At 44.0% G+C, this 25,306-nt stretch overlaps 1 protein-coding gene across 2 annotated transcripts in view; it reads left to right on the top strand.

Moving 5' to 3' along the window:
* The first annotated feature begins 7,481 nt into the window (after positions 1–7,481).
* Positions 7,482–25,306, top strand: part of SULT2B1 (sulfotransferase family 2B member 1) — a 25,986-nt gene continuing 8,161 nt past the window's right edge. Inside the window, exon 1 of one of the 2 annotated variants that reach the window (XM_074219814.1) lies at positions 7,482–7,681. In XM_074219814.1, the coding sequence (XP_074075915.1) occupies positions 7,623–7,681 (59 nt within the window). In that variant the 5' untranslated portion in view covers positions 7,482–7,622. Of the gene's footprint in view, positions 7,682–18,915; positions 19,064–25,306 lie in introns of those variants that run through there. The other variant, XM_074219813.1, reaches the window with a different exon arrangement.

The raw sequence follows: 25,306 nt of genomic DNA, 5'->3' as shown, positions 1-25,306 counted from the left end.
TCAGCTGGGGTAGGGTGGAAGTGGAGGTTCCTGCAAGGACCTGGAAGAAGGTGATGGGCTACACTCTCCAGTCCTCTGGTTTCTTCAGAAATCACAGAACTCCAGAGCTGGACAAGATCCGAAGGCTTAGAGAATTCTATCCATTTATTTTACAGATAGAAAAACTGAGGCCCAGAGGGGATAAGGACTTACTTTTTCCCCTGAGGTCAAAGAGCTGATCAGGGGCAGGTTGACAGTCCTGCCAAGACATCAGAGGCAGAAAGAACTATAACCACCATGCTTCATTGTTTTAGAAGTGGGGAAACAACCTTGGAAGAGTCCCTTTCCAGTTTCACACTTTATTTTCCCTCAGGTATTCTGTGGTCCAATGACTCTGGCCTCCTGCTGTTTCTTCCAAGAATCTCCATCCCCCATCTCTGAGCTAATGCTCTGGCTGTACCCAAGCATCCTGGGATGCTCTCTTCCTCCTCCTCTCCCTCCTAGTCTTGGCCTGGCCCCTTCAAGTCCCAGATAAAACCCACCTTCTCTAAGAAGCCTTTTCTGATTCTCCTTAATTCTGGTGTCTTTCCTCTGGGATTACTGTCTGTATCTTGTTTGTTCATCTTTATTCACTGATAGTCTCCTCCTTTAGACTGGAAGCTTCTCCAGGGTAGGACCTTAGTCTAGTACCTAACACTAGGTAGAATGCTCCTTGATTGACTTGCAGAGTTGGTGGTGCTAGTAGTGTCAAAGGAGAACTATTAGGGAAATATTTGTCTAGCCTTTCCTGCAATTTTTTAGGTGTTTTTTTTTTTGCAAGGCAATGGGGTTAAGTGACTTGCCCAAGGCCACACAGCTAAGTGTCTGAGGCCAGATTTGAACTCAGGGACTCCTGACTCCAGGGCCAGTGCTCTATCCATGACTCACAGAGTTGGAATCCCAGCCCTAATCTCCCTCTGAGAAGACCCCCAGCCCAGCTCCCACAAGAGAGATGTCTCTCTGCAGGACACCTCATCCTGAGGGATCGGATGTGTTCTCTTTGGTCCTCCCAGACAGACCTAGGAGCCAAGGGGAGAAGTGGCAAATTTAAGCTGGGTATTGGGAAAAAGCCCACACTGAGAAGTGTCCAAAAGGAGTCTGGGGAGGGCAGGACAAAGGCTGCACCCAGGATCAATGTGTACCAGTATGAGGACTTTTCTTTTGGGCACCACAGTCAGGAGGTTCCAAGCTGAAAGTAGGCTCTGGGGACCTTGAAGTCTTTTAAGTGGGCCAGCTTTGACCCAGATTCAGGAGTCCCAGCTCCCCTGAGGGGGGGGGGGACCCACCAACTTTTCTTTTGAGAACCTATGATTCTGAGTCCCAGAAGAAAGGGGTCCTGGGCCAAGGTCACCTGGGGACCACTGAACTTGGGAGAGGAATGGAACATGGGGGCCTGGGCTCTGCAGATGATGTCCCCACAGGTGACAGCTGGGAGATGCTACATTATGGGAGACTCAAGAAGCAAGTGGGTAGCTAGCCAAGGGGGCTGGCTGGTATCCCCTGGCTCATAAGATCTGCTAATACCAGGGTCTTTAATGGGAAACAAGTCTGAGAAAGCTGTGAGGAGTTAGGGCTGGGATAGGAATCCTCTGTAGACCGCTGAGTTCAATACCCTTATTTTAAGGAGAGGGCAACTGAGGCTCAGGGATCGGAAGTTAAATGCCAAGAGCTTGGTCTCCACCGCCAGTCAACTGCTATATTCAGCCGACCCCTCCCACAAGCTCTTGGGCACACCGCAGGCTCTTAATAAATGCTCATTGATTAATTGATTGGATTTTCTCCTTCTTAAGGGAAGTCAAAGCTCTCTGGCAGGCCCAGCATCCTCCCGTTCTAGAATCATCGAGTGACCTTGGGCAAGTCCCTTCTCCCCATCGGGACTCAAAGGTCACAGCAGAAAAAGAGATCCCTGGACCAAAGGAGCTGACCCGCTTCCTTCTCCCTCTGCCCCACCCTCCCCCATCAGGAGCTCCTCGGGTCGTCTCCTTCTAGGCAGGGGCTCTTGGCAGCAGGTGACTGGCACCAGCCAAATCCGCAACCTTGCCCGGGGCGGCCTGCCTTCTGTTCGCTGCAGGAGCTCCGGCCAATCAGCTCCGGCTCAGCCTCTGTGACGTCACCGGTCACCGGGCAGCCTCCTGTCAAGGCAGCCGGGAGACCGCAGGCCCGGCTCCCCTCTTCCACCACCCCAACATCCTAAATGGCGCCCCTTGATTCCCCCGGAGGGGGGCGGGAAGCCTGTGAGAGGAGAAAGGGAGAGGAGAAACACAGAGACCCAGAGAGATGAAGGGAGAGACAGAGATGGAGAGACAGAGAAAAGATACTGAGAAGAGGGGTGGGGAGAGAGACAGAGAGAGAGATCAGAGACAGAGAGAGAGAGAGACAGACAGAGACACAGACAGAGAAACCAGAGACAGAGAAAGAGAGACAGAGAGACCAGAGACAGAGACAAAGACAAAGACCAGAGACAGAGAGAGAGAGAGACAGAGACAGAGACAGAGAGACCAGAGACAGAGAGAGAGAGACAGAGAGACCAGAGACAGAGAGACAGAGAGACCAGAGACAGAGACAAAGACAAAGACCAGAGACAGAGAGAGAGAGAGAGAGAGAGACAGAGACAGAGAGACCAGAGACAGAGAGAGAGAGAGAGAGAGAGAGACAGACAGACAGACAGACAGACAGACAGACACAGAGAGAGAGACAGACCAGAGACAGAGAGAGACAGAGAGAGAGAGAGACAGAGAGAGACAGAAAGAGACAGAGATAGAGAGAGGAGAGAGGAGAGACAGAGATAAAGAGACAGAGAGACCAGAGACAGAGAGAGAGAGAGAGAGAGAGAGAGAGAGAGAGACAAGCAGACAGACAGACAGACAGGGAGAAAGGGAGGGAGACAGAGACAGAGAAAGAAAGACAGATGGAGAGAGAGAAAGGAGAGGGAGTCAGAAAGGCAGGAGAGAGGAAGGAGGAGGAGAGAAAAAGAGTGGAAAGAAGGAAGGAAAGAGGGGGAGAGGAAGAAGCAGGAAAGAGAGCAAGGGAGGGGGAGAAAGGAGAGGGTGAAAAAAACAAAAAGAAACAAAAAGGGGCAGCTAGGTGGTGCAGTGGATAGAGCACCAGCCTTGGAGTCAAGAGGACCCTAGTTCAAATGTGACCTCAGACACTTAGTAATTACCTAGCTATGTGACCTTGGGCAAGTCATTTAACCCCATTACCTTGCAAAAAAAAACAAACAAAAAGAAAGGAGGGGCAATTCAGACAAATGGGGAAAAGATTAATAACAGCAGCCAACATTTATATAGAGGGCATTAAGCCTTGCAAAAGAAGTTTATAGTAGGAATCCCATTTTACAAATGAAAAAATGATTCAGAGTGACTCAACTAAAGCAGGTTTCGATCTCAGGCCCTTCTGACTGTCCAGGACTCTCTACACTGGCTCTAATCCCTCCAAGACTTCGGAGTCTTCCAAGCAAACACCGATGTCTGAAGTCTGGAGAAGGACTAGAGGAAGAAGATGAAGGCAATGAGGGGCCCGGGAGGATGGAGCCCTCAGAGTCAGGAAGACCTGAATTTAAGTCTAGACTCACACAAGTATTAGCTGTATGACCTTGGGCAAGTCACTTCCCTGCTGCCATATCAGCACTTTGTGTCTGCTCCAGGGTCCTGAGACCAGGAGCAGCACTGTAGGTCCCAGGTCTCTATGCTGACCCTTAGGTGGGGGAGTTTTTTTGTCCAAAGCAAAAGGAGAGAGGACCAGGGCAGGAGAGAGAGCAGGAGGCTCCAAGCAAAGCTCAAGGGAAAGAACCCTCACCTGGAGGCAGCAGGCTCGGAGCTTGTTCGGAGCCAGCAGGGAGGTAAAGACGCTCCCTTGTGGGGGGGGGGGGCAGGTAAAGCCAAGCCAAGACGCCTCTGGGAGCCTCAGTCTCCTCTGTCCTGCCAGGCTGGTCACAAAAGGGCTCTCTGGGCCTTAGATGGCCATCAAAGTGGGAATGGGACCAGAAAAGGAGTGTTGGGGGAGGGGTTGGCAAGGAAGTCTCCCCACAGAGATGAAAGGAGGAGGTGGAGCCATGCTCCCCCCACACTGCATCCTCCTTCCTTGTAAGCTGCACCCTTCTCCCCCATCCCCCCTCTGACCGGGGCCACTACCCCTGAGGCCTGGTCCATGGGCTTGGCCCATGCTGGAGCAACATTCCTGCTGGTTAGGTTGCCATGACGGGGCAGGCTGTTCTCTCGCTTGCTATGTGACTTGGGCTTCAGTGACTGCCACTCTCTGAGGTTCCACGGAGTCATCCCTTCATAAAATCAGGGTTTTTAAAGGACCCAGGACTTTGTTCCTGGGGAGATGTGGAAAGTGAAACAGAGAGGACTGGCAGACGACAGATGCACGGACCTGGCTTCCTCCACTCCCCACCTGGGTTGACCTTTCGTAACTATGTGACTTTGGGCAAGCCTTGGAGCCTCGGTTTCCTTGTCTGTAAAACCCAGATGATAATAACAGCATCCACCTCCCAGGAGTGTCGTGAATCTTGGATGAGATCATGTCTGTAATATGCTGTATGAATGGCAGCTATTATCGGATTTGGAGCTGACGGCAATCCTCCCATCCAACCCGTTCATTTGGAGGGGCTGAACCCAAGGTCACCCAGGGGGCAGAGGGTAGGGCTGGGAGCCAAGCCCAAACCCCCTGATAAAGTGAAGGGAGAAAGGGGAAATGCTTGGTGGTTTTGGGATAGGCCCCCCCTAAAGTCTGGAGGTACTGTCTAGGTGAATACAGCAGATGAGGGGAGATCTGAGGGGGAACAGGAGAGGCAGCTGCATAAATGGGGAGAGAACCTCCAACAATCCTGTTTGACATAAAAAAAATCTAAGGCCCACATTATCGAAGACATCTATTTGCATTTGCAACGGACAAGTAGCAGAATCCAGACCCCACTCTGGGCCTTTGGACTCCAAATCTTGCGATCCTTTGGCTTGCCCAAACTAGTAGATCTGATTAATCAACATCCATATCGTAGTGTAATACAAAGATGGAAACGGAAACTAGTACATGGTGGTGCTTAGAAAAATCTTCCACATGCATGAATGAATGGATGGAAGGATGGATGGATGGATGGATGGGTGGGTGGATGGATGGATGGATGGATAGATGGATGGATGGATGGATGGATGGATGGATGGATGGATGGATGGATGGAAGGAAGGATGGATGGATGGATGATGGATGGATGGATGGATGGATGGATAGATGGATGGATGGATGGATGGATGGATGGAAGGAAGGATGGATGGATGGATGATGGATGGATGGATGGATAGATGGATGGATGGATGGATGGATGGATGGATGGATAGATGGATGGAAGGAAGGATGGATGAATGGAAGGAAGGATGGATGGATGGATGGAAGGAAGGATGGATGGGTGGATGGATGGATGGATAGATGGATGGAAGGAAGGATGGATGGATGGATGATGGATGGATGGATAGATGGATGGAGAGATGGAGAGATGAAGAATGAATGAATGAATGAATGAATGATGGCTGATTCATTTGGTTGACCATAATGATTGGCAGATCCTTAGTGATGAGGTGACCTAGAGTTAAGCATGACATTTCCCCAAGGGGGTGCCCTTAGAAATAACCAAAGTCAAGTGCCTCCCTTTCTAGAACTCCCTGGGGCTCACCAAAATCACAAATCCCAGCTCAGACTCCTGACTCCTGGGCTAGGGGTGGCTCCCCATCCAGGAGGAAGTGGAGGACTCCAGTGACAGGAGAACCCTGGGACTGGAGGCTAGGACAGGAATAGGAGGATGAGGGCTAGGAATTGTTGGGAGACGGTGTGATGTCAGGACAGGGAAGTGACAAAGCAACACAGGCTTTCCTTCCCTTTGGGAACCTGTCTGCCAGCCCCTCCTCAGCACCACACCCCACCCCACCCTAGGGAGCCCACTGTCCAGCCTCCAGCAGGCAGAGCAGCATCTGGGGTGTGGCTTGGGGCAGGCCCAGTATCGGGCCTGAGGCAGGATCCCCACAGAGGATGGAGTAATAGGGGTGGGGAGCTGGATGCAAGGTTTCTGCAAGGGCCCACACCCCTTGATGCACTTGCTGATTAGGACCGCCTAGGAGGGTGGAGGAGGCCTACCTTTACCTGGGCACTCACTAGAGTACCTGGACCCTGGTTCCAGCCCCCCCAAATCCTGGAGATCCCTGTCAGGTACTCAGGAGTCTGCTCATCCCAGCCTATTTCCTACATCCTGGGATGGACAATTAGGAAGGACAGCCCGAAGCAAGTCTGGACCTGTGACCTGATCCAATAACCCAAACTGAGTCAGTAACTGATTCGATACCTTTGCCCCCATGGGGACTGGAGACTGAAAAAGCAGATACCTGGGTCTCTGGACTCTCCTCCCCCAGCATCCTCCCTGGAGCTTTGCACAACCTTGTCTTAAGTTGGCCCTCAGGGTGCAGTGGGAGGAGGTGAGGTGTGTTCACTAGGACACCAGGATGCAAGGGATTGGAGGACCTGCCCCCAGCCTGTCCCCACCCTGATGAGTCTCCTCTCCAATCCCAGGTTCTCGGTCTCTGTCTCCTCTCCCTTGTCCAGGCTTCCAGCTCCCAGCTCCAGTCCCTCCCTGCCCATTTCCTGTGGGGGTCCTGCTTCTTCCACTTCCCTAGAGAGAGAGAAGCCTGTAAGTCCCCTCAGGGAGCTGGGGATTTGGGTCCAGTGAGATCCTATGAACCCAGGCAGTTCCTTTACCTCAGTCTCCCCCTCCTGTCCTCATCTCCACTCTCTGCTAAATCACAACAGGAGATTCTTGACTGGGGGAGGATGGGGAGGAGACCTGAAGGAAGGATGATAGAGTCAAAGAATAGACAACCAGACCAGGAGGACTGGGGCAGGCACAGAGCCCAGGCCCCGGGGGCAGGGAGGGAAGCGTTGGTTGCCTGGCGTCCTGACACCTGGTCCTTCCTCCTTTATCCACAGTGCCCCCCCCCAGATATCTCAGAGACCCAGAAGCCCCTCTCCTAAAAATGTCTCAGAGACTCAAGGATTCTTCCATATGAGTAGCCTTTACACCCATAGGGGCAGTTGGGGAAACTGAGGCAGAATGAGGTTCAGCTCCTTGACCAGAGTCACAAAGTTTCTGAGCTCAAATTCGAACTCAGGTCTTCTTGACTCCAGGGTTAGTACTTTCTCCCAACTGCTTGAGGTGGGATGATTTGAGAGGGTAGACTGAGTCAAGTAACTGCCTAAGGATTTGAGGAGGCAACAAGGCTGGAACCCCCCGGGGCCCTGAGGAGAGTGGAGACTGGAAGGCCCTGGGGTCCCAGGAGGCTCTACCCAGAGACAGGATCTGCCCCCCCCCCCCCGCCTCTGCACAGTTCAAAGATACCCAGCCCCAGCCCCTCCTCAGAGGTGCCCAGGGGCGGGGCATGGCGTGGGCAGCAGCCAGAGGAACCGGCTGAGCCCCACCCCGCCCAGCTCGAGTTCAAGCACTAGTGGGCAGCCAGGAGAGAGGGAGGAATCTAGACCTGGAGCTCCTGACAAATAGCAGAGGTGCTGAGCGCTGGGCGTCCCTCTCCCTTTCATCTGTCGGCCAGCCTGCCCCCTCCATCATGGAAGGAACTGTGGCGCCCAGGATCCCCGACATTAATGAAGTGTACCCTGATTTGAGGTGAGAGCTGGGGAGGGGTGGGAGGGGAGCGAGAGGGAGGAGAGGAGGGGGAGGAGGGCCAGGGATGCTATCCAACAGCCCCAGGCTTGTCTTTCCTTCCCACCCTCCCTCTGGCCTCCCCAGGCCAATGGAGACCTGGCTCACTCTGCCCACAGTCTCACCACACTCATCATTCCCAGGTCTGTCTTGACTTCTCTTCTCCCCCCCCTCCCTCCCCCCCCATCTCCTGTCTTCTTTCAGAGATCTCAGGGACATTCCCTTCTTTCTCCCTGAGGGTCTTCAGTTCCCTAGTGCTGGGGGGCGGGGCCCAATTATTTTTTTACTTGAATCAAGTTGAATCTCTCATTCCTTCCTTCAGTCTCTCAACTTTATTGAGTCCCTGTCTGTGGGCCACCAAGACCCTAGGCTGCTTGTCTACCTCCTTTCCTCAGCCCCCTCTGCTCCTCCCTTTCCAGTTCCTTCGGTTTCTAGAAAATCTTGGGGTTTTGGGAAAAAAGTAGACCTTGAGGGAGAATCCAGGCCCAAATCACTCATTTCACAAACGAGGAAACTGAGCCTCAAGGGGTTCAGGTGGCTCTTCCATCACACTTCGACTTATCTGATTCTTCTCCAAATACTCCCAATAGATTGAATGATCTCCAATATCTTCCCTAATCTCTCCATGTTCTCTTTCTTCCCTCTCATCTTTTTGACCCCCTAATCCTGAACTGAGAACTCTGACTTCTCACCCTGTCAGCAAAGGTCTCTGATTTTTCACCTGAATTGTTCTGTCATCTCTGGCTCTTTAGCCCTGATCTTGTTCTTCCTCAGAGATCTTAGATTTAGGGATCATTGTACAGCTGACAGAAGCAAGGTCAAGGTCACACCAACTAGTAACTACTGTCTCAAGTAGGATTTGAATCCAGGTCCTTCTGACTTCCAGTCACTCCCTGCTAGTTCCAATCTCTCCAAGACCGCTGATTGCTCTGTAATGTCTCATTTCTCCCTTCTCTCTCCGTGTCTGATTATCTCCACTTCCCTCCCCCACCAACACCCCAATTTCTCCTAATGACGACCTCTCCATGATTTCTGATTGCCATCACCAGTCTTCTCTGTGTTCTGATTTTTCATTCCCCGCCCTTCACCATTTCTGATTTCACCTTCCAATCTCTGTCATCACCTTCTGATCTCTTTTGTGAACTCCTTTGGTCTGGTCTGATTCCTCCCCAGGAGCTCTTCAGTTAATAATCGTGTTATTATTATTATTATTATTGCTATTATTATTAATTAGTAGCCTGCTTAGGTCTTCGACACAGGGACTCCACAGATAAATCTGCTCCCTGCCCTCAGATACCTTAGAGTCTGAAGCCAGGGCAGAAGGAAGGACAGGGGTACCACAAGTTCGGAATAGATACCAGGTAACCTGAGGAGAAGCCACAATAGCAACTGAGATGAAACACTTTAGCAACTTCTTGCCCAGATCTTCTCCATATGGTAGAATCCTCCCCCAGTTGCTCCAGAACCTTCAGTCCTTTTTCCTTATCTCCTCTTTGGTCTCTGACTTGTCATGCTAATCCCTGCCCTTATCTCTCTGGCATCTCTACTTCTTCCCTCCCTCCCATTTCTCCTGGGCACTTGTACTTCCTTCATTCTCCCATGATTCTTCCTTACTTCCTCATCATCCCCACCCCACTTCCATTTCTTGGTTTTCTCAGATTCTCTTTCCAGATCTCTCAGGGGTTTCTTCCTCCTCCTCCTCCTCCTCCTCCTCTCTCTCTCTCTCTCTCCCTCTGTGTGTGTGTGTGTGTGTGATCCACTGGTCTCTCCTCCAATATCTCACAGATCTCCAGGAAAATCTACGGCGACCTGGTGCCCTTTGAATGTCTCCCACTCCCTCTGTGGTGGCTCATGGTTCCATGCCGTGATCCCTTCATCTTCTTCCATTCTTCACTCCGATCTCTACTTATTGTCCTTTTCCAGTCTCTGATTTATTCCTTTCCATGATCTCTGGTTCCCACCCGTGTGCTCTTCCTTTGGGATCTCAGATTCCTCTCCCACAATCTCCTCCTGATTTTTTTTTATTCCTCCCTTGAATCTCTCTATTAATTTGTGATCTCTTAGTCCCCACTTAATCCTCCCACCTCTGGTTCTCATTCAGTCAAGCAATAAGCATATATGAAGCAACTGCTGTGTACCCACGTTAAGTGCTAGGAATACAAAGTGAGGTACCCTGATCCTCCTTCCCGTTTGCAACTCTGAAAGTCCTTGACTGCTTTGGTTGGCCCTTCCCCAAAACACATACAAGTCCTTCCTTCCACCAGGATGTATCTTTCAAGTTCATTCAATGACCGTAAAGAGTCAGGTCTCTTGCCCTCTTGGCTGCCCTCCAGATGATCATTTTGCCTTCTGAAATTCTCCTCCAACTTGGTCCCTCTGCTAAGATAGAACTTGGGTCTCTTGACATACTCATGGGCAACTAGGTGGCACCAGAATTCCCAGAGAGCTGGACCCCAAACCAGGAAGACCTTTCCCTTAAAGTTGTGTGACTCTGGACAAGTCACTTCACCTTGGTTTCTCATCTATAAAATGAAATGGAGAATGAAATGGCAACCATTCCAATGTCTTTGCCAAGAAAACTCCAAATGGGATCACAGAGAGTCATTGAAATGATTGAACAAAAATAATCTTGTGGGATTCCAGAAGGTTGGGTACCATGACTGACTTCCACCAGGCTACCAATGGCTGTCAGACTTTGGAGTGTGAGAGGAGGCTTAGGGGATCAGACTTGTGTGAAGAATTTCTCACCCAGTTACCTTTGTTTGATCCCTGGGTTTAGATCACTCCAGGTCTGAGGTCATTCATTCAGTCCACCTAGGGGGACACACTTGGGGTCATAAAATAGCTTTGGTGGCCATCTTCTCTAATCCTCTCATTCTATGTGGGAGGGAACAAATGCCCATTCCAGTTCAGTCAGGTTCTTCCGGACCCCATTTGAAGGAAGGAATTGATCCAAGGTCCCACTGAGGAACAGGACCTGCACCAACCGCCAAGGACAGTTCCTGTACATCATGGTAGGCCAGAACCCCTCAAGAGAGCTCTGTCATGGAGAAGTCTATTCAACCCAACAAGCTCCTTCTGTCTTTCACTAACCCTCTTCTTGACTACTTACATTTCCCTTAGGACCCAGTGTCCCAAGTCAAAGAGACAGCAGCTAATCCTTAACAAAGTGACATATTAATCTGAAAAAATCCATTAATTTTAGTTAACTTCAGGTCATTTCTGACCCAAAAACCTCCTCTAAATGCCCCCCAAACAAGAGGCCACTTTCTCTTTTGGGACAAACCCTGGATGTCATAGTCTCCAGATATAACTTTGCTCCATGATTCTTGGGAGATGCCCTTATACTGAGTAGGAATCTTTTTGTTTTCCTTAACTTCCTTCCAAGTGGGCCAAGCCTTGGGTTCAAGTATGGCAATATAATCCCTCCTCTAAATAATAAATATTATTATTTCTTAGCACTTTATACTTATCATCTCATTTGATCCTCACAACTACCTATTTTTATCCCCATATTACAGACTTACACATTTTGTAACCCGAGGAAAGCAGAAGTGACATCCCCTGACCAGGGTCATACAACTAACAAGTGTCCAGTCAGATTTGAACTTAGGTCTTCCTGAGTCCAGGTCCAGCACTCTATCCATACTGTACCCCCTCAGGATCATTGAGGCCCCCTCAGATAGTTGAAGTCTCAGTGTCATAGAAATCAGAATTGGAAAAGACCTAAGAGACAGTTGAGTCCACCCCCTTCCTTGAACAGAGGAGGCCCAGAGAGGGAAATAACTCACTCAAGCTCACCCAGGCAGGAAATGGCAGAGCAAGGATTTAAACCCAGGCTTCCTAGGACTTCTGCCTTCTATCAGAAAGCTACCAGAACCTCCCTCTGAAAGCACCCCCTCATCCTCCGTCTTGTGGTCTGGGTTATGGGGAGAGGGGGTTGCACCAACAAGCACCCGCCCTCAAGAAAGAGCTGAGGAAGAGAGCTCTTCTGGACTAGCCAATAAGATGGTGTCTGCATCAGATCAGAGTTGATATAGATCTGAGGGTCAGAGGACCTGAGGAGCTGAGCCCTTCTTATTCTCCCATGGATACTGGGGAGTCCATAGGATAACCAAACTTAATCCAGATCCTCTCTCTAAATCAGTCATTTGGACCCTGTCTCTCTGTCTCTCCCCCCCCCCCCAACACCTTGGTCCACTCATGCATAGAGACCAGGGCTGTCAGTCACCCCAGGTTCTGGACATAGGAGGAGGGAATGGCAGGGAGTCCCATGTATTGGACCCCAGACTCAGCCTGCCCACCCCAGGGCCAGGATGGAGCCAGGCATAAAGCTAGAAGGGGAGCAGGGAGGGACCAATGGCCCTCCACATCCCAGTTTCCTTTAATAACCCATTTTGGATCTGCTGTCAGTGAACCTTTTTTGAAGTTATTTCTGTTTCCAGCTTTTCCTGCCTGAGAGACTACTGGCATGTGAAGTCAGACTTCAGTTTTGGCCTAAATATTCCTCTTTTGAGCATGAGGGGCCTGGAGTGGGGGTGGGGGGGCAGAACACTGGACCTTGGGGAGCCATCTGCCCCATTCTGGCCTAATTGCTGTAGCTGTCTGCTGCCATTCTTTGTTTTGTGTGACTAGGGACAAGACCCTGGGCTTCTATGCCCCTCAGTTTCCTTCTTTGTCCAATGGAAAGGTTGAATTCAGATCTGGAAAAACCCTTCACATGTTGATGTTTTGCCACTGTTGACTTGCATTGTGATACTCTGGGTCAAGTCTCCCCTCACCCCCATCCCCCCATCTAAATAAACCAAGAAGATTCACTCCAGCTTAGCTTAGTTCAAGTCAACAAACATTGGTTTATATCCAAGGTCCTTCTGACCTCTGAAAATAAGGATTCTGAAATCTGGGTCAGTTGCCCAGAGACCCTCTCCCAGCAGGCTGTAGTCCAGCTAGTACACCAAAGGAATACCAACTAGGGAAGCCCATTCTGTTTTTCTTATTGTTGCATCATTTTTTCAGTCACATCTGCCTCTCTGTGACCCTCTTTGGGGTTTTCTTGGCAAAGATTCTCGAATAGTTTTACCTTTTTCTTCTCCAGCTCATTTGACACATGAGGAAACTGAAGTGAGCAGTTAAGTGACTCATCTAGGGTCCCACAGCTAGTAAGTGTCTGAGATTGCATTTGAACTCATGAAGATGAGTCTTCCTTACTCCAGGTCCAGTGTTCTAATGCACCATGGCACCCCCCCTAGCAGCCCCTTCCACTTGGGACAATTCTGATCCTTAGGAAGTTTTTCCCCATTAGCCAGCCTAATTTTTTCTCTACCAAACTCCCTCCATTTGCTTCTGGTTCTGGCTTGGATCAAGGTCTACTACTCTCCCATTCAGCAACTCTTCAAATAATTGCAGAGAAACATTATGCACCCCCCTCCAGCTCACCCCAGGCTTATCTTCTCCTGGTTAAACTTGCCCAACTTCTTTCACATTCCAAAAGGACAAGGACTTAAGGTCCTTGACAATCCTGGTTTCTTGCCTCTGGAACTTCCCGGCTTGTAAATATGTCCTCCTTCAATCATGGCACCCCAAACTGATCACAACACTCCCAAATGAGGTTTGACAAGGGCAAAGCACAATGGGACTACCACCACTTTATTCCTGGAAATTATGGACATTTTAATGAAGCCAAGGGTTTTAATTAGCTTTGGGGGAGGGCGCACTGCTGACTCATGTAGAGTTTGTGGTCCACTAAAGATCTCTTTCAGAACATTTTATTCTTGGGGAAATGATTTATTGGTACCCATGTTCAAGGCCTTAAATTTATCCCTACAGAGTTTCTCTTTTTGTTGGAACTTTTGGATTTGTTTTAAATTAACAATTTGTTTTCTCTTCCAGTCACCTCCCTTCCCCCCCAAAAGAAAAAAAAAACAAAATCTTTCTAACCAATATACAGTCAAGCAAAACAAAATCACACATTGGCTGTATTGAAAAATGTTTTTCTCCTTTCTAGTTCATCACCTCTCTTTTATGAAGTGGGTAACATTCTTCATCACTGGTCTTCTAGATGAAGTTAGTCATTACATTAATTAAAATTCCTAAGTCATTCCGAGTTGTTTGTCTCCAGAGTTTAGCTATTATTATATAATTTATTCTCCTGATTCTTCTTCTTCTTTTTTTTTTTTGGAAGGCAATGGGGTTAAAGTGACTTGCCCAAGGTCACACGGCTAGGCATTTCTTTAGTGTCTGAGGTCACATTTGAACTCAGGTCTTCCTAACTCCAGGGCCGAGGCTCTATCCACCACACCCCCTAGCTGCCCTTCTCCTGATTCTTCTTACTTCACTTTGCATCAGTTCATACAAGTCTTCCCAGAGTTCTCTGAAATCTTTTCATAATTTTTTACAGTATAATATTCCAATAATTTATCAACCATTCTCCACTAAATGGACATCCCTTTCTTTCTGGTTTCTTACCACTACAAAAAGAGTTGCTATAAATATTTTTGTACATATATATCCTTTTTCTTTTTAAAAAATCTATCAAGTAGATTGGGTTAAAGGGTATGCAAAATTTAATGACTTTGGGGCATAGTTCCACATTGTTTTCCAGAATGTGCAGATCAAGTCATAGCTCCATCAATAGTGCATCAAAGTGTCTTTTCACATAACCCTTCCACTATTGGACATTTTCCCATTTTTGTCATTTCTAATCTGGTGGGTGCAAGTTCCTCAAAGTTACGTTAATGTGCATTTATCTAATTATTAGTATTTTGGAGCATTTTAAAAATATAGCTATTCTTTAGCAAATTATATTTTCTAGACTTAGATCATCTATTAATTGGGAAATGACTTATTCTTGAACCAGCTCTTTATTTTTATCTTAGAAATGAGAATTTGTTTCAGTTTTGAGAAACTACTGAAAATTTTTCCCTTCTATTTTTAAATGAATTGAGCAAGAATTTTTTTATGTTACATTATCATAACTCTATTTTATCTTCTGAGATTTTCTTTATCTCTTTTTTGGTCATATACTCTTCTCCTATCCATAGATCTGAAGGGTAATTTCTTCCTTGTTTCTCTAATTGTATAATGTGACCTTTTATATCTATGCCATAAATCTGTTTGTAGTTTGTTTTGGTATATGATGTGAACTGCTGATCTAATCCTAATTTCAGCCAAACTGCTTTCCAGTTTTCCTAGCAGTATCTGTCAAATAGAGAGTCTTTATCTCATGAGCTGGAGTTTTGGGGTTCATTTGCTTCTACATGTTGTATACCTAATCTGTTTCACTGTCCATCTTTCTAGTTTTTGATCAGTAGCAAATAATTTTGAATACTGCTTTGTAGTATATTTTGAGACCCAGATCCCCTTCATTCCCAACTTTTTCATTACTTACCTAGAGTAACTTAAATATTTTTGTTTCCATTGTGATTTTATTATATTTTCTAGTTCATTTGGCAAGGAGCAATTAAGCAGTACAGTGGCTAGAGCACTGGATCTATCCAAATAATATTAAAAAATAGAATATTGCTATAAATTAACTTATCTCTCATTTCTATGGTTTGTTCTTTGACTTACCAATTTTTAATATTCAGTTTTATTTATTCTATAATAAGTTTTAATTCTTTCATGAATATAATTTTATTGTTTTGTAAAGAAAGTCTTTAATTTTTCTGCTTTTCTTTGTAATGCCTTAACACACAGCCAATTTTTGTAAAAGTATCATGTACAAATGAGAAATATACATACCACTCTGTTCACATTAAGTGATGGCCAGATTCATCTTAATTTACTTTTTAAAAACCATTCAGATCCTTAATTTCCTTCTTGTTAGTTTTTCTTAGTTTTTTGTTAGTCTGAAAAGGATACTATGAGTTTCTCTACTTTTATAGCTTTTTTACTATTTATCTCTGAAACTCATTTAACGTTTCTGTTAACTATTGAGTGTCCCAAAAGTCTTAGTGTAATTTTCTGTCTAAAATTGTATTAAGTCATTTGGGATACTCTGTACTTAAGCTAAATAAATGTCAGGAAGAAACAGCTAGAAACACTCTGTTAGTATATTTAGCGTCAATATTAATTCATTGTCTTCAGAACCTTTACACATACTATACTTTTCTTGTTAACCTCTTTTAACCAAGTTCAATATTGCATTTGCATTGAATGAGATCTTGATTGCTATCCCTGTCTTTTTTTTTTCCTTTTTGCAAAGCAATGCAGTTAAGTGGCTTGCCCAAGGTCATACAGCTAGATAATTTTTAAATGTCTGAGATTACATTTGAAATCAGGTCCTCTGATTCTGGGGCCAGTGTTTTATCCACAGCACCACCTAGCTGCATCCCCCTGCCTTTTTTTAAAGTTAAGTTGAGGAATAATAACTTCTTATTTAGCTCTGAGTGAATTTTTATGATTCCAGTGTCTTTCTGGTAAACAGCATATTGTGAAATTCTGATTTTTAATCCATGATGATATCGTTTTCCATTTTTATGGGTGAGTTAATGCCATTTACATATAGATATACTATTTCCTTCTAGCCTCTTATGCTTTTTCTTCTCTTTGTCCCTCAAATCTCTCTTTATGAAGAAGAGGGGAGTGAGCAATGATCAGAGCACTTGTGAATTTTGTTAGATGTAATCTATTTCCATCTTCTTTCCCCAAACAACCAATTGCAATTCTTTACCTTTTCTTTCTTTTCCTAAAGAGAAATCTTTAATATTGTTGCATTTATTCTCTCTCTCTCTCTCTCTCTCTCTGTCTCTCTCTCTCTCTCTCTCTCTCTTAGTATTTGCAAGACAATAGGGTTAAGTGGCTTGCCCAAGGCCACACAGTTAGGTAATTATTAAGTGACTGAGGTCGGATTTGAACTCAGGTACTCTTGATTCCAAGGCCAGTGCTCTATCCACTGAACCATCTAGCTGCCCTGCATTTATTCTCTAAAGGAACTCCTCTTTTTTTTTTTACTTTTGCAAGGTAATGGGGTTAAGAGACTTGCCCAAGGTCACATAGCTAGGTAAGTATTAAGAGTCTGAGTCTGGAATAGAACTCAGGTCCTCCAGACTCCAGGACCGGTGCTCTATCCACTGTTACCACCTAGCTGCCTCTCTAAAGGAATTCCTAAAGGAAATCTCCTTCATGATTCACCCTCTAAGGTTAATGGTTGTTTTGTTCTTTTGTTTGTTTTTGTTTATGACTTATATATCTCTGAATTTACCTTCCTTTCAATTCTCCCATTTCCCTTCTCCTCTCTCTTCTGTTTCTGCAGTGAATGCATTTCTACACCAAACTCTGTACATGCTTATATATGTTCTAGCCTTCTTTGACTAGATCACGTGAAAAAGGTTCAAATGAAGCCCATCCCCCATCTTTTTTCTCCATTTTTGTATAGTCTTCTATTTGTCCATTTTGATTATATAAAATGGTCAGTTTCCTTACACACACACACACACACACACACACACACACACAGAAAATCCCTTTTTCCTTTCCTTTCCTTTTAACAGCATCAAGACATTAAAATTACAAACCCTCTCCCAGCCTCCTGTCTTATGTCTAACATTATGACCCTTGATGACATTTAGGTTCTGTGATGGTATATGTTTCTTCTACCCCCTTTCACTAACAAGAATAGCATTTCCATAGCACTTTAGGCTTACAAAGTTTTACATTTTATCTTACTTGGTCTTCACAAAATTTCTGTGAAGAATATAATAATATCTTCCCCATTTTACAGATAAGAAAACTGAAGCTGACTGACATTGAATGAATTCCTAAGATCACATGTAAATGGCTTGTTGTTGTGTAGTCCCTTCTACTTGCTCAAATGTATTTACATTTTATTTTTCATTCAAATTAATATATTTTGCCTTTCGGAATATTGTTTTTCCAAGCTCCTCTCTTTTAGTATAGAAGCCATCAAATTTTGTATGATTTTGAAGACAACTCCACAATTCTTGACCTTTTTTCCTGGATTCTTGCATCATTTTTTTTTTTTTGATCTGTAAATTCTAGATTTTGGCTATGATATTCTGAACACTTTTCATTCTAAAATGAAAAAAGAAACTCTAAAGTTTCTTCTGGGAACTGATCAGTAATTTCTATTTTCACTTTGCTTTCTGTTTTTAAAAAGTCTGGGAAATTTTAATTTATGATATCTTAAAATATGACATCCAAACTAATTTTTTTTTGTTCTTGGCCTTCATCCAATGTTCTTGGATTTTTTCCTTCACTGATCTATTTTCCAAGTCAGTTGTTTTGATATGATCATCTTTTATAACTTTTTCTTTTTTAAAAAAAATTCTTTTGACTTTCTTCTAACATATATCCTAGGTTTATGAAGTCATTCACTTGTAATTTTATTCATTCTAATTTTCAGAAAATCTATTATGTGGGCTAGGTTTTGTACCTTTTCTGTAAAATTGTTCATTCTCCTTCCAAGAATTTCCTCTAGAGTTCTTCTTTCTTTTCAAATTCTTTCCTCAAGTGATCTCATTTCATTTATCAGAAGTTTTTGAAACCCTAACAGTTTACTGCATTTGGTTATTCATACTTCTATCTTTAATTCCATAATATTGAGTTTGTTTTAGGATTAGGCTCTTTGCTCTTATGGAAGGGATATCTGGGCCTTGATAGGTTCTGTTTTGTATTCTCTTGGATCCCTTTCTCTAGATGTTCAATGCTGTGGCCTTCAAGTTTTCGGTGCACCCTAAGCAATCCGCTATAGGGGAATGTGTGATCTTACCCTATCCCAGTTAGGGCCTGGTTGAAGCTTCTCTAGCCTGGTCTAGGGTTGGATCACCAGTGGATCGCTGCTGTCCCCAGGCCGTGCTCTGTCAGCTAGCTAGAAGAATCTTAGGTTCCAATTATAGAGCTTCCAGTTCACCTTCTTGTCTGATAGTTACCTAGCTTACTCAACTCTAGGTCTTCAGGACTGAATATGCAATGTCCACCAGAGATCAAAAACAAACAGCAAGCCGTTCCCTGGTCTTTATTCAGTAAGTGGCTTTGGGTCTGGTTTGTGCTCATCTTTGACTTTTTCCTCAGTCCACCTTGATTTTGTGAGTCATGGGACCCAGGGGCAACAGCCTTGGGTCCCTTTGTTCTGGATCAGTGAACCTAACCCACTGGGAGGAGGAGACTCTGCTGGGACTTTTGTCACATTCCTCTTTGAGAACAAAAGACATATAACACCAGTAATCTAACTGGACTCCCTTCCCATTTACTCCAGGTCTCCAACTATATCCTTTTGCTGACTGGGCTAGAAAAATCACTCATTGCTGACCTGGGCTAGGAAAAAAATAGTATATTGAGGGGAGAATCTCCATCCATTCTCTTGGAATTTTCCAATCCAATGGTCAGGTAATTTTCTTTAAGCTTTGTTGTAGAATTTGTGAGAGAGAACTAGTCTGAGCTGCTTCTTGCTACTCTGCAATCTTTGCTGATTTCTATTATAAGCCTTAATTATTTAAATATAAATCAAAACCAAAGGAAATTAATTTGGACATAAAGTTTATTCTCTAAGATTTACCAAATCTATGGGTGGAGGCAATTATGGAAATTACCACCCTGAGCAAAGGGAGACTGGGATATTTATCCATAAAAAAAGGATAAAAGAATCCATTAAACCACCTTGGGGGCTAGTCTATTAAATTGCACAGTTGCTCTTCAAAGAACATCATCCTTATCCAATGTTATCTAAAATGAGATGTAGAGTTATCTCCTTGCCTGGATTAATGTATAACAAGTTTCAGACATAATAATAATCTTCTGTCTTCCTAAGATAGTAATTAATATATGGAGAGATAGCATTGCATACTTACAATAGTAGGAGACCAGATTTGTTCTTTATCAGAAATAACTAACTTACTAACTTCCACAATTTTCCCCATTATGATCAGGGTTAATTTCATTATGTCAACTGTAGGTTTGGGGGAAACAAGGAGCGTTTTGGAAAGAGAAATAGCATCTCTTGGAGACCTAAAGTTACTAGGCAACATAAAGTCTATAAAGGGGCACAAAAACGCACTTACAAAGTCAAGGAATCTAGTTACAAAGATCAAAATGGGACAGTCGGGGGCAGATAGGTGGTACAGTGGAGGGGGGCAACTAAGTGGTGCAGTGGATAGAGCAACCAGCCCTGAAGTCAGGAGTTCCTGAGTTCAAATCTGTCTCAGACACTTAATAATTACCTAGCTGTGTGGCCTTGGGCAAGCCACTTAACCCCATTGCCTTGCCAAAACTAAAAAAAAAGGGGGGGAACAGTCCTCTTTGATTAAATAACTTGTACAAATAAGGAGTGCAAGAGGGAGAAAGTAAACAATAACTCACTCAAACTTCAAATCCATGTCTGTCTTCTGGAGACATCTGATGTCCTTCTGTAGCTCCAATTCTGCCAAAGACCAGGCCCTTACACATAGATTACTTGTGGATATCTTAGTTTCTGGTAAAGGAATAAGTTCAACACAAATCATATCAGATTATAATATATTTTCAGTATTTAAAAAAATGAAATTTGGAAATTTCTGTGACCATGAAAATGTATAATCTGAGATGTCAATTGTCATGCGGATATACACAAAGAACTTAATTACAAGTAGAAATTTTGAAAAATCAAACCAGTTTTAAAGCTCAGTTTTATACTTGGCATTATTCATTTCTTTTCTCCATACTTAGCTGTTAAGCCAATAAAATAATCAAATAATCATAAGAATGATGATTCTACTACAAGATTGAAGTCATTAAAAATTGCCAAATTAACTTGAATTTGTAATCTATGTGTTGGATAATATTTTTAGAACAGTGTGTATTCAGTGATTTACAAATAAAACAATTTTTACCTGTTGCCAATGTTTAAAAAGAATCAAAAACCCTTAACTGAAAATGGATTTATCTTAAAAATATATAATTTTAAAACAGACCACAGGTCATCCTTCTTCTGATGTAAGGAGTTGACTGGTCACTTGACACTGTTACAGAAATTTACCATAAATTGCCATAAAGACCAGGGACATAAGGAAGGAGATAAAAATGTCCTTAGGTATTTAGATGTCATATTCTCAGACAGAGGATATATGAATGGCCAAATGCCTTGAATGAGACTTAAAGTCTGCCAGGACTTTAATATTATGCTGGAGTTGGGAGAATCCCAAATTTAGAACTTGCTAAACAGTTGTTTTCCCAACCTTCCCCACTGAGACCATCACCTGTAGTACATATGTTCAAACCCCATAGAGTTTCAGACATCACAGGTCTTTGGTCCAGCATAAATTTCCTTGATGATCATACCTGCGGTCAGACATAGATAGAAGGGCAATTTTTAGCTCATGAGGTCTTTAATAGCAAATTCCCATATTCCAACTCCAAGTGATGTTCAGTTCACAAGGATCAAATCTGTAACATCTCATAGTGACAACAATATTTTTTTCACAAATTATTATATCAAATTGCAGAAAATTATTTTTCTTAAAAATGATTAATGCAAACAAAAAGAAAGATTTTAAGAAAGTATAGTAATCTCACTTGTATATAGAAAGATATTTTATAAATTTTCTATAATAAATGATTAGTTATTTTTTTTTAGGTTTTTTTTTTTTTTGGTAAGGCAAATGGGGTTGCCCAAGGCCACACAGCTAGGTCATTATTAAGTGTCTAAGTCTGGATTTTAACTCAGGGACACTTGACTCCAGGGCCGGTGCTCTATCCACCTTGCCACCTAGCTGCTGCATAAATGGCTAGTTATTACAAAATCACTGATAATATTTTTTAAAAAACAAAAAACTGTTATAGATTATGTCATCAGTTCTCCCTATGGGTCAAAGGGGTGCAAGGCACAACCTGTAGAACCATCTTTATTCTTCTTCAGAGGCAGGAAGGAAAGTTCCCTCAAACCCTTTTCATCTGACCAAGGGATCTCTGTCTCTGCCTTTTGAGGAGAAAAGAAAACAGAGGACATTAACTTATTACCAGAGTATTACCAGAACATTTTCAGGCCACAGCCAGCCCTACCCATACTTCAAGTAAGATAAGAGCAATGATAGCTATTACTATAGGGGAAATGATTGTAATGGGAAAAAGGAGAGATCTAATCACACTCCTATGCCTGAGGGAAGGGCTCTAAAAATATCATACCTTGGGCAGTCTGATATTTTCTCCTGTAATCAAGTGCCTCAAGTCTGAAACATCTCTATAATGTCCTGTAGTAGTTGGGACTTGTTAACATAAAAACAACATTCTTCATTGAGAAAAAGGCAAACTCCTCCTTTTGCCACTAGGAATGCATCTTGTACCCTTTGGTTTACTATAAAACTACTCCAGCCAGGGAGTTAAGATTTTTCCCTGTGACTGCTACCTCATCATTCATGTCCCCAATTTCTTTAGACAGAGCCCTATAAACCTCCTTTGAAGGAACAAGAGCTGCCACTCCCACTCCTGTAGTAGCCACGACAGCAGCTCCTAGGAGGAATGGTGGGAGTGGGAATGCCCATCAGAAGCAGACTGGTCAAACTGTGGGGCAAGGCTCCATAGCCATGAAGTCTTGGACTGATAAAGGTATAGGAGTATTCCTAGGAATTTTTCTGTGATAAAATATTGTTGCCACTGTGAGATGACAGTAGAGATCTGATCTTTTGAGCTAAACACCCAGAATTTGATTATGGTAATATGTTATTAAAGACCTCATGAGACTGAAAATTGCCCTTTTGATTGTATCTGACCCTAGGGATGATCATCAAGGAAATTCATGTAGGAACAATGACCTAGGGATATCTGAAACTCTATGGAGTTTGGACAAACATACTGCAGGTCAGAGTGGGAAAGGTTGGGAGAACAACTCTTCTGCAAGCTCTAAAGCTGGGTTCTCCTAACTCAATTTCCTCAGCACATAATATTTGAAATGGATTGTATACCCCTTGAACAATGGAACTTAATCCTGACCACTGTGGAGGGAGAGTTGATAAAGCAATGTACCACACAAGAAAAACATCCTTAGAGATGATGGTAGGGTGAGGGAAAGTGAAATAGGACCTGAGGTTCTCTTAAATTCAGATATCCTTCCCATTGGATAAGGGCACCGTTCACTGAGTCCCTTAGAGGTATTCTTTTTTTTTTTTTTTTTTTGGCAGGGCAATGGGGTTAAGTGGCTTGCCCAAGGCCATACAGCTAGGTAATTATTAAGTATCTGAGGTCGGATTTGAACTCAGGTACTCCTGACTCCAGGGCCGGTGCTCTATCCACTGCGCAACCTAGCCACCCCCCGCCCTGAGGTATTCTTATATAAAAACCAGTTTTGAGAGAGTCGTTCTCATGGAAGGATTTAGACAAGGATTATTAATATTGCCCTTGGAAACCGATTCTACTCTTTTTCTGCCTGATAGTCCCAAAACATAACTTGATTCTCTGTCTTGTCAGGTCCAAGTTTTTGCCAAGCCTAGCCGTAAAGTAAGTATTGATGATGAAGAATGTATTGCTAAATAAAGAGTGTGGGGTCAATCCTATCAAGCCAGCCTTCACAGTATCTGGAGACAGAGAAACTTACCTGGTTGGCTTCATTCTTAGAACCCAAGAGTTAGCCAAATTTACATAGAGTGAGCTTTCTTTTCCCCCTGTAATGGTCAACCTGGATGAATCCACATGATGGAATTATAAAGGGCAGGGGAAGCCAGGTAGTACCCTGGATAGAGCACCAACCTTGGAGTCAGGAGGGCCTGAATTCAAATCAGATAATAATTACTTAGGTGTTTGATCTTGGGCAAGTCACTTTACCCCATTGCCTTGCAAACCCCCCCCCCAAAAAAAAAAGAATTACAAAGGACTGGGTCAAGGTTACCTACAGGGATTCCAGAAGTGTGATTTACAAAATAACAGAAAGTAGCAAAGGGTTCTGTGGAGGCCCAAGCTATACCCAGAAAAGTGTAGTTAGAGTCAGAAAGAAGTGTTTCCTTAAATCGTTTTCTGAAAAAAAAGAGTTCTAAGGGAAACTTCATACTCATTATCAGTCTTGTTCTCACTTATTTTTATAAATGTTAATTGCATGTCAGGAAATGCATTTTTAGTAAACTTTAGGGCCTTGCTTGGGTGGGTATGTACTATCAGCTCAATAGAGCTCCAATCAGTAGCAGAGGTGGGAGATCCAGCAGTGACTCCTAGCGGGTTAGCTCCTCACCAGAAGCTGGAGAGTTAAAACAGCTTGGCTACCTTCTGGCTTGCCTTCATATGGGGTGTTTGGTATGGGAGAGGAGGGGTGGTTTTCCTTCCAAAATGATGATCCTTCCCTCATGAATAACCAAAGTAAAACAATTATAATACAACCAGGAGACCCAGCTGAGCAATGGAAGGAAATGAATGAAAAACAAACTGGAATGGTAGAGACTGGACTTTGGTTTATTAAGGATATGGGTAAATAATCATGTTTGCAAAGAAATTAGGGCAAGTTTAACACATAGAAACCACTCTAAAACTGCCACAGATATCAGAATGAAAGATGAAAAGGAAATTTAAGTTGGTGTCTCACAAGTCTGGTATAGACTTCTTGGGAAAGCCTCCTGTCTCAGGTTTCATCTTTTTTCTAGTTCTTTTTACAAAGTCATATGGCAAGTTCTCTGATAGGATCCAATGTCCACTCAGGGATGGGAACAGTTTTCAAGTATCTATTCCCTGGAACTTTATAGCCGTGAAGATGGCAAACAACACCTGGAAAGGTCCCTCCCAGTGGGGCTTCAAGGAGTGTTTTCTCAGATGCCACTTCCAGAAAAACCCAATCATCATGGGAGATAAGAGGACTAACCTTGGGTGGCAGACCTAGGGGACAAGACTGAGGGATGTGGTCCTGAATTTGATTAAAACTTCATTTTGACTAAGGTTGCTACAGTACTCCTGGAGATAATGAGACACAAAGAGGAAAAAGGTCCACAATTTCATCTTAATATCCTTTTGAATGCTGACTCTGTCATCCATTCTGCTAAATATTACTTCCACTTTTTGTGCCATCTGCCAATTTAATGAGTATTCCGTTTGTGTCTTTGCCGAAGTCATCTTTAAACATGTTAAACAGCAGAGAGCCAAGTACATATCCCCAGGACACTCTGTTGGAGATCACTTGCTATGCAGACTGTGGACCATTAACCATTGCTCTTTGAATCTGGTTATCCAACCGTTTCTGGATCTATTATTCTCTAGTCCACTTTTTTCCATTTTCCCCATCAGAATAGGTCAGAGACATTTTCTCAAATGCTTTATTAAAATCAAGATGAATTCTATCCATAGCACTCTCTCCTCCTTTACCAGATTAGCAATCCTGTCCCAAAAAGGAAATGGGTTTGGTCCAGCATACCCAGCAAGGCTGGCTCTTTGGAATCATTGCTTCCCTTTCGAAGACTTTGCCAGACATCTCTTTAATGATCCCTTCTAGGGGCAGCTAGGTGGCATAGGGGGTGGCTAGGTGGTGTAGTGGATAAAGCACCGGCCCTGGACTCAGGAGTACCTGGGTTCAAATCCAGTCTCAGACATTTAATAATTACCTAGCTGTGTGGCGTTGGGCAAGCCACTTAACCCCATTTGCCTTGCAAAAAACCTAAAAAAAAAATGATCCCTTCTAGAATCTGGTCA

This window comes from Macrotis lagotis, chromosome 1 (genome assembly GCF_037893015.1).
Source record: "Macrotis lagotis isolate mMagLag1 chromosome 1, bilby.v1.9.chrom.fasta, whole genome shotgun sequence".
In the NCBI taxonomy this organism is placed as follows: domain Eukaryota; kingdom Metazoa; phylum Chordata; class Mammalia; order Peramelemorphia; family Peramelidae; genus Macrotis; species Macrotis lagotis.
Note: the sequence above shows the minus strand (reverse complement) of the source record. Positions and strands in the feature narration are given on the sequence as shown.